The sequence below is a fragment of the Leptosomus discolor genome, chromosome 1 (assembly GCF_034619465.1).
Source record: "Leptosomus discolor isolate bLepDis1 chromosome 1, bLepDis1.hap2, whole genome shotgun sequence".
Taxonomy (NCBI): Eukaryota; Metazoa; Chordata; class Aves; order Leptosomiformes; family Leptosomidae; genus Leptosomus; species Leptosomus discolor.
The window spans coordinates 144,581,138-144,596,141 of NC_141391.1; the positions used below are offsets into that span (position 1 = coordinate 144,581,138).

At 39.4% G+C, this 15,004-nt stretch overlaps 1 protein-coding gene across 1 annotated transcript in view; it reads right to left on the reverse strand.

Moving 5' to 3' along the window:
- Window positions 1–4,362, reverse strand: part of ABCC9 (ATP binding cassette subfamily C member 9) — a 67,341-nt gene extending 62,979 nt beyond the window's left edge. The window contains exons 1-3 of the mRNA XM_009949896.2: window positions 4,218–4,362; window positions 1,116–1,257; window positions 623–744 (exon numbers count right to left, since the gene is read on the reverse strand). Of these exons, the coding sequence (XP_009948198.1) occupies window positions 623–744; window positions 1,116–1,257; window positions 4,218–4,362 (409 nt within the window). The remainder of the gene's footprint in view (window positions 1–622; window positions 745–1,115; window positions 1,258–4,217) is intronic.
- Between the last annotated feature and the right edge of the window lie 10,642 nt (window positions 4,363–15,004).

The window sequence follows — 15,004 nt, forward strand, 5'->3', positions numbered from 1 at the left end:
TTGAAGAAGCAGGGTGCATCCCAGGTGAGCATATGGAAACACGCTCATCTTGAAAAAGAATTAATATAGTTTATTATATCCTGCATTCTGGCTTGTATCTGTTAATGGCTCATTCAGATTCTTGACTTACAGGTAATTTGGACAGTATACTTCTATGCAACATTATCCTGCAATGTCCTGTCAAATTCTTCTGACCTTCTCCTGACTGAGATAGTAGACTGGGTAATCTCAGAATCAACTGCAAAAGATGCTGAGAAACAACAGCCATCTGCACAGGAAGGTTTTTGATCAGAGTACTATTAAAAGTGGCCTTTTAAAATAGACCTTTTGAATAAGACTGGTTTTAGTCTCAAAATAGTGAGCAGTGTTAAAAAAATACCTAAAAGCTCATGCTAGAACTACAATAGGCATACTATGCTTTCCGTCTTGTGATGATTTTTAAAAATAGTTTGCAATGTGTACCTTATAAAAGATGCAATAATACTAGTTCAAAGAGCAGAGAGTTAGTCCTCTCTCTTTTTATATTCTCATGCGTTTCACAATCCTCTTCAATCTAAGCAAGCTGACTTTGACTAGACTACTGGATTTTGTAAGAGTACATAAATATGAGATGTAAACTTACCCAACAGTAACTTCGGAAAGTTAGATGTTTCAATATTATGGTAATAGACGATGGATACAGTAGCAGCCACAAATCCCATTATAGCTGGTAGAAAGAGATGCAGATGGCGAGATTTCATTTGACTAAAAAGAAATAAGGCATAAATTAGCGGATTTGGTGTTTTTTTCCCCCGTTGTTACATTCCCAGATGTTCTGCTAATCTATTTAAGGGGACAAATACGACTTTCCTAGAGACAAAAATATTTTTTCCATGTGAATGCTTTAACTTTTGTCAATGTTTACTTGTCGTTATAGCTTGAGAGGAGAATAACAAAGTGCTAAGAATAATCGTTTCACCTTCATCCCATTAAAATCCAGACAGTTCATGAAATGGTGCTCCATCTTTTTTTCGGGAAAAATTCCATACACCTTAATAGCCAGCCCATCACACATTGACAGTATGCATTAATGAATGCAATTAGCTTGGCTATCCACCAAACACTGTCACACTTACGTATCGGAAACTATGCCCTCTGCTATTTCACACACATGTACGAACAGGAGTGTGAATGTCAGGATCCACCGCAGGTTGTGTCCAGGGAAGTGCAGCCAGGTATTGTGGTGAATCTGGACTTTGGAGCTTTGGCTTCCCCAGCCTGGAAAATAATGGTAATGAAAGATGAAGGTTATCACACAGCCAGCCAGTCAGTGATCTGCTTATCAATTCCCTATTCTAATCTACTAAGCTCACACTTATGAGTATATAATCAACACAAAAACCCTACAAAGCTATGGGGGCTGTTGTTACTAATAAGATGACCTAGGAATGTCTGAGTTGCCATGTAGCCCCTCATAATTTAGATCTGACCCTGTAGACAACGGGACAACAGACTTCCCTAAGAGAAGAGGCCCCCGGACAAGAACAAAGATGAGAAAACCAATAGAAACATCTGAGAATCTCACTCTCATGCAGCAGGGACTGACAGATCTTAAGAGAAGGTGTCACTGTGTTTTTCCCAGTCATGGACAAGAGTGGGCAAAGCTTCCAGCTGGTATAAAAGTTGCATCCTCCAAAGAGGCCTCAAAGAGATATATTTACTTCAAACCAATACAATTTATTATCTCTGTCTCAGGCCTGGTTGGGAGCGCTGTCTCAGGGGATGCTGAGCAGCCATTTCCCAGTCTCCTCTGCTCAGGCACAGCCCAGCCTCCTTGCCCTGTACATTCCTGGCATATTAAAGCTCCCAGAAGAGCACCAGGACTCAGCTGATTTAATCAACAAATTAATCTTGAAGCCTATTTCCATATCATCACCTCAGATGGCACCTTCAGAGAGGCAAGATCCTCTCTGAAGCCAGCAATCTGGCAAGAAGTGGGCCACTGAGGACCTGATGGGTGTGACAGTGCTGGGGGGAGCTGAGGACTGATCAGAGGTTAGCCTCTTGTTATGGCGAGTCTTGTCCTGCATGTTCTTTGGCCTCTGTCCCTTCCCACTCTGGTACAGGGCTGTCCTGAGTCAGTCAGCTCAAATGGCTGTACATGTCCCTCTGTAAGGCAACTCCCGGAATTCCCTGGCAGACTTCCCGAAGCCCATAGAGAATCCCAGGGACAGCACATTTCAGGGAATTAAAGAACAAACCAAACCAAAACCAAAACTGAAGTTGTTTAACTAGGGCAGTGAGCATTGTATCTGTTTCTTTCAGTAACTGCAGAATTGAGTTTAAAATCCAGGATATGTTTTTGATACACAAGGATGCAGCATCTCATTGTGCCTAGAGGCTCATCAGGTGACTCAGAAACACACAAACCAGAGCCCAGGTTTATTCATTCTTGGAAACTGTCAGGATTTCACCATTTCATCCTTGTTTAATATGCAAAGTACTGCAGGAACCAAATAGTGTCTCTTCTCCGTATCTATCTCAAGCATTTTCTACAGTTTCCTGAGATTATCCTAATCTAATGTAGCTTTCTTTGACCTTGCTCCTATCTTTGTCTTTTCCAAGCTGCTTTTCATTTTCATTTCCTCTTTGCCCATACATCTGCACAAACACAGTTCATCATCAGTTTTCAGTTTTGGAGTCAGTCAATACTGTGGACTCCAGTTGGCTTCTAATGCTCTGTTCAACAACTATTTGTCCTGATAATCAAGGTCCAAAATAGAAAAAAAAAAAATAAAAATTGCATACATATATACACACATACCATACAATTTAAGCTATTATGTTTTTTCCTAACATTGTTAGAAAATAGAGGGAATTTTCAGTGGCTGCCATACTATTTCAAAATTAATTCATTAATACCTGTAAAAATATTAAAGCAGCCTGCTACAACTTGATGCATAATACAGAATGTTGTAAAAAACTATCTTTGCCCTCAGACCTTGCACCGAGTTTCCATCAAACACTTCTGCAAGCAAGCGCTGTAATTCAAGGAGGACTTGGATCTCGTCTCAAAGAAAGAGCCAGCACTAATGAAAAGATCCAGCACTGTTGGAGAAAGTTCTCCATAACCCTTGGGTTTTTTTCCAGTCTTTAGTTATTCTTTTGTTAGAACTTGTTTCTTATTCCCTTGCTTAGTTATTTAACTAGTTTTCAGTCACTGGATCTTGTAATAGCTTTAATTGCTATGTACTGAGTGTCTTAGCCCACAGGTTCCTGTAGCCTATTATTCAATCATTTCAGATTCTTTTTGCATACTGGAAGTCCTTAAATCTCTAGTTCAAATATAGTCCCAAATGCAAATGATCTTCATAGAAGAAATACATGTGTACATATACACAACACCAGAAAGGTAACATGGACAAAGTCACAAGCCATTTCTCATGCAGTCACCAGGAGAATATTTATTTTTATTAATACTTATTGCCTTTTTGATGGTTATTCAAGTCTCTTTATCTCCTACGATCAGTTAGAATGTCACTCACAGCTCTGGAAAAGTATTAAATTGTATTTACTTCCTTACTGCAAATAACCAGGATAAAGAGACGACTAGAGAGAAAAATTATCATTAGAGTACTAGTTAAGATGGGTTTTTTTACAAGAGCATGTAAGTTAGAGACACTCCGCTGTCCTAAATTCTTCAAGAGAGATTTATCATTTCTTACTTTCATTCCTATGAAAAATAATTATCTCCTTTGCTCTACTTCTGTTTACAAATGTTGGCAAAAAAAGTAATTCAGTTCTATGCTTCTCCTAGTCTTAGATCCAAGTTGCACATCCTGGATGTTCTCTGAAATTCACATAACTTCAAGGGAATTCAGACCCACGGTCCTAATCTTCTAACATCTAATAATAGCTAAGGTTGCAAGTTGCTAATTTCAAATCTGAAGAAAACTTCTTGAGAGAGAAATTTCAGAGCATTTGGATCTGATTTCTCTGGTTCTCATCCATCTGTTCATGCTGCTTAGTTCAGATTTGCATCTAAAATTCCCACGATTTCAAGCAGGTTGGCTTTGGGTCCTCTGCGTCAAGTCACTCTCTTCCTTCTTTTTTAAAACTAATAAATACAAAGCATCCAGCAGTTTGCACCACAGGCTTCCAAGCACATATAAACATGACTGAATATAAATACATGTTCAAATGTTTATAGGATTGCACAGCTCCGTGGAATAACTCACCAATGAACAAAATTGGGAAGGTGATAAATAGCAAGAAGACATGGGGAACCAAGTTGAGGGCATCCACAAAGCAGACATTTCTTAGGACACCAGCACTGATGTTGTAGGCTGAAGCATTGTCATTACCACAAAATGCAAGCCTCATCGCTTCCAGAAGTTCAGACTACTACAAAAAAGAGAGGATAGTTGACTACCAAGACTGCTAGCATTCCCTTTAGTTAAACACAGAAACAAATAAAATATACTGAAGGACCACACTGAACAACCCATACAGAATAATTTAGCTGTATTTTGAAAATTCTTTTTGGCTCTGTCAAGTATAAGCACATTGAACGAAGGCTGTGTTTTTATTAAATGTACTATTTCTCAGAAGTACTATTTTTTACACGCACTATACAATATCTTCTAGTGTTCATTATGTGCATAAATGTTATGCTGCAAGTGCTCTACAGGAATACAGAGAAAGAACAAGAAAGTTTTGGAAAAAAAAATTATTTCCATTTCTCATAAGAAAAGTCAAAAGCACATAAGCTGACTCCTGTGTTACTGCTGCTTTGATAAGCCAACATTCTCTGTGCAACATCTCTGTTCACATGATTCGTTGCACTAAATTTTCAGTGCAACTCCGAACTTTTGACATTTGTGATTCAACAGCTTTGCATTCACTGATATTTTTTATTTCTTCATTGTCCCATAGAACAACAATGGTCCTGTACACTAGTCATTACCGATAATTGCCTAACTCTTAATCAAAGTAGGTTGTATTGAAGACTGCATAGGCATTAAATCAGCATTTATGCTTGATCCTGAAAATCCTTATGCACGTGCTTAGCTTCATCTAAGCAGTTCTCTGACTTCCATGATTTCTTATGAGATTATCTTTGTACACCAAGATAAGCTCGTGTTCGTGCCTGCAGAGCGTGGGCCATATGGCCCAAAGTTATGGCCAGCTTCTGGCTTTTATCAACCGGTGCCTAGTTTATTTACTTATTCTTCTTTACAGGAAGATGAAACAAGATTGCAAACAAAATGTTTCCTTGCTGGTTTCTTTTCCAGAGACTTCCACAAAGCAACACAGTGCTGGATAAACCCATTTGCTCACATCTTTTTTTCCAATTTTACATACTGGAAAATAGTATCTTTAATTCAGCAAATATATGTATACTTTGGTTAATGCATCTTTCTGCAGCAACATTGGTATTAATGAGCTTTGCAGAATCAGAACAATATAGACATACAAAAAATGCATGAACGCAGTTTAAAAAAAAGATAGTTGAATGGGGAGAAAAAGGCTTTCCTTCTTTCCTCAAACAGTTCAGATTAGTTCTATGAGCCTAGTTGTTTAAACAAGGTAAGCATAACAAGGTAAGCACAAACTACTCAAGCACTCCCTTAGAGAGAACAGAAACATATAGGCCATCAAAAGAATACGAGTTCAAAGAGGCATTTTGAACCTCTGCTAAACTCCCTTTTTGCTTTTACTTAACTTTTTGCTGGATCTGAAAAGCATAATCCATATTGAAATACATCCGTGAAATTTTTAAAGGAGATTCATTGGAAAGAATGTGATAAATGCAGTCACTTTTCCAAACATATCAGCAATTTATGGTCTGAGATTTGCCAGAAGTTAAGCATAACTCAGAGTCATACGGTGGAGCACATCCTGCAAAAATACATACATGTACTTACCGTGATGCAAAAGCTGATGGGCAACACACTCAGTCTTCAGTAAAACACAGTTTGATGGAGAGTTTGGCCCGTTTTCTATAATGAATAGACTGATATAACCACTAGCATTCTATAATTTTATTTTCACATAAAAATTTATTCATAAACGCACAAGACTAGTAACACAAAAGAAAGATTATGTTAGTATGAATTCTGTCTGAATAAACTGAGGAGTTATTAGCAAAACAAATATGGAACTCTTCAAAAACATACAGGGATTGTTTGGTTTTAATTTGTAAAAGCTTGACATGTCTCCTTTAAGAGAAACATAATGGTAACGATAATCTCTTGAAAGTCAAAAGTGCTGTTTCCTCATTTTTATCGAAGGTCAGAAGTCCAAGGGAGTTCTGCTGGGAATTTTCCTCCCTTTCCCACAAATAGGGCTCTTTTCTGAGACAGCGTAAGATGCTATTGTGGTCTAGTGGTTGGATTGGTATCGAAAGGCAGGAGTACTCTGGGTTCAAGAAAGCACTGAATCATTGACTTCCAGCATAGCTTTTGGCTCCTAGTCAAACATAAATCTGGGGGAAAGGACTAAAACCATGTCCAAGAGAAGCTAAGGGAACTGTTGGGGTTTTTCCATTTTTCTGGAAGGGAAATGGAATATAGACAGTAGATGTTCCCATGGAAGAAAGAACTATTAGCTGCATGGAGAGTGCTATCTAGTAGCTAGGACCTACCATCAGTTTGTAGAGGTTTCATATGATACCTCAAACAGTAGTCCCTAAAAGCTGTCAAGAAAGATGCATCTTTCAAGAATCACATCTGCATCTTCACAAGAATCTGTGCTGCGCCTTGTTTTAAACCAACTCTTAAAACCAACGTCCCTTTGCACATTGGCAGGGCTGAGGGAATAATCTAGTCCTATTGTTAATACTGATGTATAGAGACAGTGTCCATCATACTGATGATAATTTTCAAGAGTAGGTACAAGCAGTCTATTCGCAATACTATTGTTACAGGTTTGTTTCAAAAAAAGAGGTAGAATTTAATTGTCGTCTTTTAAAATGAGTTAGAAAAGCAAAAAGCCTAGGTTGGGTAAGTTTTGAAAAGAAACAAACACCCAACAAACAGAAAATCAAAAAGATTGCATTGCCAACAAAATGAGATAGGGTAATTGACAATAAATTCCCAAGTTTTTAAATCAGAAAACACTTCATCATTGATCAGCACGTCCAGTGACCATGTTCATTAAACCTTCACAGCCTTAAAATCTATCAAAACATTCTGATCAGTGTCATGATGTTCTGCTCACCCAGTGCAGCTTATGATTTGGCCTCATAAAACGTTCACCAGGTACAACTCCCCTTTTTAGCAGCACCCACTTCAGGACACACACAGAGTATGGCACTGATAGGCAATAGAAGAGATAAGAGCCACAGAAGCACTAATAGTGCAGTGATCCTTCCTCCCTTCCTTTCTTCTGTCCACTTGTCCATCGCCACTGTGCTAGAAATGAGCTATGACTGGAGGTGGAGGATTCAAGTTCTGCATCTGTTAATGTATGCCAACTTTCCTAAACACTTTCTGGTGTTTACATAGACAGGCTGCCAGTAGTTCTCTGTATCTTCAAGAGTGGCATATGAAAATACACTGCAGTACATTAGAGCTCTAAGAAACAAATTTACCTCCAGTGTGCTTCACAGGAAGCAAGAAACCACTCTATCATTCCCTTCCCACCCATTTCTGGTGCAGAAGGCAGATCCGATACATGCTCCACAGTTTTGCCTATGTGACTCAAACCACTGGACCTTGCTTTGGTTTTTTGGAAAACTTACATGCATAGGAGGCTCTTACATGCACAGGCTCGTCATCCCAGGCATAAAGCATGACATATAGTTTCTACTTCTTTGCTCAAGTTTCACAGATAGGGGAAATGTATTGGATGAAATTTTACTGACATGTAAGCGAGGATGATTTGCATTTACAGTCAATGCAAGTGAGACTCCCATTTGGTTCAAAGCTGAAATTAGCCATTACTTTCTGCTGCATCAGGGCATGCTTCCAGAACTTCATTTTCATTGGCCTCAAGATTTAACAAGCTGTGTTCATTTCCAAAGAAGGACGGAAAGAAAAGCCCCTGAGGCAAAAGAACACATCCTTGATTTCTCTAGACAGTGTGAGGCATTTTACAACAATGCTTGCGCAGATCCACCAAAGTTAACAGGAGTTGGACCATGACAGGTTTCCAGATGCAACTGCTCATCGAAGGAAACGGTGTAAACTTCAGTCCTCTTTAAAGGAGAATTTGACAATATAACAGCAAAATTTCTCATGCCCACACTGAAATCCCATCCTTGCAAAGTTCAGCGTAGCTACAGATGAACACAATCTTGGGGGTGCAAACAGTGCAAGTAGCATGTTCAAAAGCCTTGGAATAATTTGAGAGTCTAAGTGGCATTTTCAAACAGCATTTCAGCATTGGGAGTTAAGGCTAAAGAGATCTTTAATAATTCTAAAAATTTTAAAGAGTTTTAAAAGGCCTCAGCTATACTGACTTCTGATGAGTCCCAGTTTTGAAAAATTTCACTCAAAAAACTAAGCCTGGAAATGCAGATAATTTGGAAGATCTTGACTGCAGATAACCAATGAAAGGCAGAGTGAAAAGGCACTATTCCCTCCTCTTCCATAAAACCGTAAGATTTCATTTTACAAAATGAAAATATGAAATGGAAAACTAACAAATTTAGAAAAAAACATGAAGTATTGCAGTTGTGCTTACTGTTGTAACTCATCAAAAACTGCAGCTGGATTTAGAAAGGAAGATGGAACACTTTTATGACTGATCACCAACCAAATTTGGTTCCCTTACTAATAATTAAACTATTCTTCCACTGGCTTTAATTCTTCCAGTAAGCCAGTGCTGGGCTTCAGTCAGAACTAGGTCTGTAGAGAGCTGAATACGTTGTCTATGTGAGAAAGTGCAGCTTGTTTCGATCAGCGCTAGCACTGTGCAAGTACATAATTAAATACACTGAAGACCTTTCGTATTTTTCCTGAGCACCAGTTGTTGATCATTGCTAAAGACAGTGCTGACCACACTGAACAACAGTCTAACCCTTTAATAAACAGCCATGCTGAAGACCTTTGAATTAGCCACAAGCAAATCAGAATACAGAGCTGACTCAAGGTTTCCCACAGTGTAGTCAAAGGTGATTTCTTCCTTACCAAAGGTGAGGAGACAGACTTTTTAGGCCACTGTAAGTATGCAGGGAGAGATTGAAGAGGAAAAACTGGGCTGCAGAGCCACATGAGGAGAAATTTGAAGACAATTCTGTTGTCAAGGAATGGAAGAGAGAAAAGTAAATGCTGCAACTGAAAGAGGTTATCACATTCCATAGAATCTATTGCCCTCCTACACCTTCCAAGAGCCCTCCCTTGGTTACACCAGCAGCAGCACAAAGCTGGGCTTCCTGGAGCTGTACATAGGTGAATTAAGCAGCAAAGCCAGATGGTTTTATCACCCACAACAGTCTGCTGCTGTAGGCAGCTGCCTGCTTCACTATAGGCTACACAGTCTAGTAGAGAGCCACGCAAATATTAGTTCAGTCTCAGAATCAATGGTCTTAATCACCATGATGCTGTTCCCAAGATAAGAAGCGCTGCTCACAGCAAGCTTGACATCAGTGCTGAGTTGCTGCAGTTGCCCTACTTCAATTCCAAAGGACCCATGAGCCATAGAGCATAACAGCAGAGAAATGTCCACTAGTTTCTTAGCAGATCTTTATCTACAGGTCCCAAAGGAAGTCACTGGAAAGCAAAGTCCTCTTCTTCTCCCATGGATTGCCAAGACCTTTTCTCTAAGCTCATGTTCATCTTGGAATCTTTGGAGCTGAAAGCTTCTTCACAGGCAGATAGTTTTGTCTAGTGGATAGCAATGTCTGCAAAAATTGGGAGCAGTCCAACTGTTGTATTAAAACAATAAAATGCATAACCTAAACATAAATATTCAGGAGAGAAAAGATGAAAGGGTAGCAAGTTGTTTCAAAATTTATTGGTCATCTGAAGTTATTGACCACTGTTTCTCATCAGGTAGTAGCAGTTTTTCAGAATAACGGTTAAGATCCTCATATACTCATTTAAGAAGACAACATTATTCATAGTTGTTACAAAAAAATGGCCTTCCCAGAGATAATTCCGATTTCTGTTGAATATAGTAGGCCACCAAACTATGCTGGGGTGATTACACCAAACTGGGTGACTACACCGAAGTGAGTACATCACAATATAATTGCTTCACTACTAATTATAGCAGGAATGTTATGCTTTATAATAATGTTGCCAAGCATACTATGTTTAACTTAGCATTTCAGTCAGGGGAAATGCAGTGATGTGATAAAGATCTTCAGATAACAAGCATGTACTATCTGAGGGCACCAGCTACATTCAGCACCCCAATAAGGGTGCCAAGTACCAGTTAATTTTTTGTTTTAACACTTGTAGGCTGAAAGGCCTTTGTCCTTCAAAGTTACTGACAAATTGCTCACTTTAACTTCAGTCTTTAGAAACTTTGGAACTGGTCAGAAATTTTCAAAGATGGCTTTTCTTTCTCCCTTTGAAAATGGCCTTTGCTAAGCAGTCAGCCACAAGCTAAAGCCACAACCAAAACTTCACAGAGGAGAGGAATGGAAAGAACAATCAGGAGGATGGGTCCGTGATGGTACCAGTGCAAGGCAAGTTTCAGCTCTCCTTCACATCATTTGGGAATCTGATTCCCTGTTGGTTTGCTTTAATGAGGATGTGAACTATCTGAACAGCAGTTCACCCTGCAATGAAATAGCTAAAAAAAATGATGTCCTTTAAGCATTTAAATTTTCATGCTAAAATCCCCATCACTGGTAAATTGAGACTTTCTGGTTTTGGGCTAAGGCGTACAGACATAGTCATAATATAATAAACGAAAACCAGTACAAAATAGATCCAGGAATAAACATTCACTGTGAAGAAGAAAAAGGTTTGGGGAAGGAAAAAAATAGGACAAAGTTGTAAACATTGATATGATGTAACATTGAACCTAAACACCTACAAATCTCATGTTAACAAGCATAAATGGGGACTGCCAGGGCACTAAGCCAGTTTCTGAGATATATTTTCCATAAGCAATTTTGAAGAAAACAATGGGAAAATGGTAGATAATTTAAATTTCCATAAAAATTACAAGGACATCATCACTGAGTGCAAAACTGTAAGACTTCTAGTTAAAGACATTTTAATTACCTTAGGGTCTTTTAAAGTGGGCTTAAAAGTCATCATATTCAAGAGTTTCATTTTACCTGGGTTATCACTCTGTTCACCATGCCCTGCAAGACACTTAGGACTATAAAGAAAAGCGTATAAATACACTTCTCAGGTGGACCTTGTTTGGGGGAAATAAGAATACTTTGAAAAACATTTATTTCAGCAGTTCTGTTGTCTATATCAAAAAACCCCATAAATTAATAGCTGTACTTCCTAATTAAAATATATCAGTTTACAGAGCATACTTAGTTCAGAATTTTTTTTCACGAGGCTTACATATAATGTGCATTATATGCCCATATATGCATATATATATACATATATCTATATAGGTATGTATATGCATACAGATGCAGGATGGAGAAAGTACTCAGAGTTTTACAAAAGTTGTTTATTTTTATGTTCTGAATAATTAAGTCATTACAAAAGCACAAATTTGTCTTTCCTTCTTGAATTTCACAGAGAAAATTTTAACTAAGGTCAAAATATGATAAGCACAATGGAAGGCCTAACTCAGAGTTCTGCCACAGATTTCAGGTTAGTGCTCTGAATCTTTTTCCTTTCTAGGTATAAAGCTACTAGTTTGTTCTTAACTTCCTAAAAGCACTGGACTTAATGCAATCTAGGTGATCTACAGTCTATGCATCATTTGTAGAGTTCTGCTAAGGTAATGGCAAAAAGTTCTGCCCCTTTAAAATCTATTTTATCAGAAAATATCATGTACAAAATATAATTTTCCTTTTTATTCCTATTGAAGCTGTGACCAGCTATTCTAGATAGACCCCATTTCCTTGCTAAGCACTGTCCCACTTACCATGGGCCTTGAGGTAATGAATTACCTCTGATACTTGTCAGCATTCACATTGCTAACTGCCATACACCAGCAGCCTGATCCAAATGTTACTGAAGTCAATGCAAAGGATCTCATTGACTTCAGTAGGTTTTTGGATCAGGCTCCAAACACAGAGAAAATCACAACAGCAGTGGTGCTAAACAGGCTACTAGCACTGAAAAGCGTTTCACACAAACATCTGCAGTGGTCTCACACATCTAATACATTACTTTTTTTCTTTTTTGGTAAGCTTCTTAACACAATGCGATTTCCAACATCGGCATGCTACGCTGCCTGCTGTAAAACCTTCGACTTCACATGCCAAGACAGGACAGTTTAAAAAAAGAAACGTAACCCTGTGAACAGCAGCAAAGAAAACATCAGCAGGAGGGGATGGTAAAGGCTGAGAATGCCTGCAAATGAAAAAGGAAAAGGAAAAAGAGATTGGAGTTGTAATCCCAGGAAAGAACGAGGAGCAGCCCTGTCCCACAGATATAAAGGGAAGGAGGAGGAGGTGGTTAGTGGCAGATAATGGGGGAGGGTCACCGCATGCCCCGTTTGGTTGCTGAATGTTAGATCAAACCCTGTAGCTTACCTTTGTAAACACAAAAACAAAATACCAACCCAAATTGTCACTCGGTTGTGCTATGTGATCAATATCATCCCGATGGCAGGATTTTCCTCCACTTAGTGAAGCCGCTCCAAGCCCTGGAGTGGATTATTTTTAGGCTGGTGATGGGAAGATCAGCTGCTGCCTCCTATCGAGTTTCCAAAGTGCAGAAACTCTTCTTGTCTTTCTCATATGCTGAAGGGGGCAGGAAACTAGTAAGAGACAGGCAAGCAAAAAGCACCAATTTTTCGCCTCCTGAAGCTACAGTCCCCTGGGATTTCTTCTGCTTGCTTTTATTTTCATTTTTCCCTCTCTGAAGTAGTAAGATTCCAAGAGGCTGTGTTACAGTGAAAGGGCTATTAGCAGATGGGATTATTCTGGAGTAATTGATTTAGACAAGGTAGTCTAACTTTTGGCATGCTTGCAGAGATCCAGCTTTTGATTTCTTTCGAATTAATCTTGGATAATTTGAATTTGACAACATGATTTTGCACGTCTACCATCATCTTGAGCAGATGAGAAAAGAGAAGTCGACTCAGATATTTTATTTTACCCTAGATCCCTCCAGACTCTTCTGCTTAAAATACAGACCAAATCCCACTTTTTGATCACACAGGTCTGTTTCTTTTGAAACAGACCTTTTAAAAATTGAAATAAAATTCAAAACTAATTTAATGCTCAGATCAGCAATATAATTTTTAATGCTATAGCCCTTATTTACAAGGGATAATATTTTTTGGCTGCAAAGTGCATTGTATATGTTTACTTAGAGAGAAAGAAGTCCTGAGAGAGCCTACATGCAGTTGGTTGGTTTGTTTGCTCATTTTCTTTCAGTGCCGTTGAATCAAGATATACCAAGGTTCAAATTTGCCATCACAATAGTTTCACTCGAGCCCTACAACTCTAGGCCACTGTCCCATCCCACTTGGTGGGACCAGGGGAGGGTGTTTTGAATTTCTGTGCAGCAATGAGGAGTAACGACAATTACCCAAATGTTCAGAATTCCAATTAGCTTTACTCAGTAACTTTAACATTGGCAACAACCGATAATCATAATGAGAATGATAAACGAATTGAGAATTGGCAAAGAGAAGTACAGTCCCGACACTTATTAAAGCCAAACACAACCGCAACACTTATTAAAGGCAAACACAACCACAACGGTCCTTAAAGCAAACATGACCACAACGCTTGGTGAAGTCAAACGTGGCCACAACGCTTGTCGCTGGTAATAGTTCAGAATGAGAGGAAGGAGGAAAGAGAATGGAAAGAGATAGAGTGTAAGATATCACCACCCTTAGATCCTGCATCGGTGAGATGTGGCTGGCAGGTAGATCCTCAGGTGGTAGGCGCGCATGGTCTCCTCACCTTGTGGCCTTTATTTAAAAATAAAGTCTCTATCCCTGCCCCTTAGAGGCAGATTGACAGGCCACTGTGAGCATGCACAGTCTGAGATGGGAATCTTCTAGAAATGAGTCAGGGGGCTACTCTGGGGCATGCGCATTTCATGGCAAGAACCCTCTAGAAATGGGTCAGGGAGTTAATGGCATTGGGCATGCGCACTTTGTGGCAAGGGTCCTCACCTTAGTGACCGATGACTGACCTCGTCCGGTGTGCAAGCGCAGAAACAGAACATCGCTGAAAGGGGACCCTGGCTCACAAGGACCCCCACCCCATCTCCGCAGGGTTTTGCCTTCGCTCCCCTTCCCTTTCGTCTCGTCCAGGCAAGGCAGGAGTTTAAGACGTTTCACAACATCTCTGCAGTCAGATGCCACAGCCACAAACAGCAAAGATCTGGGACTTGGTGGTACACCACAGGATGACACATGGAAGCACAGGGTGGGTTTGCGCATGGCTGTTCAGCTGTTAGGTACCAGAGCTGAGGGCCCTTGGGACATAATTTGCTTAGACCTTACAGAATCCAGGGGTTGCATCTAGATCACTGGACAGCAAATGGTTTCCAATGGATTGAGGTCAAAGGTGTTTTCATGCCGTGAAAGGACTACAGTGAGCTCTGAGATAAGAGTGTAGTTGGACGTCTGAGGCCAAACACTGGCAGGGCTCATCAAAATCTTGGCAAACCCAGCTTGCTCCTTTTTGTCTGACGTTTCTTACCTTATGGTTGTAAGGATAAGAAAGTGGAAACCTCAGATCTAAAGAAAATTAGCACCTTTTGACATCTCCCATTGACTTGAAATGTCAACACAGCATTACACTGAGCAACTGAGACAGTGCTCAACAGTCCTCCATGGCACTTGAAATCTTCTACTTGCATTTACCTTTTTTTTTCCTTTTCTTTTTTCCTTCCCTTTCATATATTAAAGTTCAATGCTTTAGAAAAAGAAATTGTGGATTGAAACTTCTGAGTTCTAATATAGA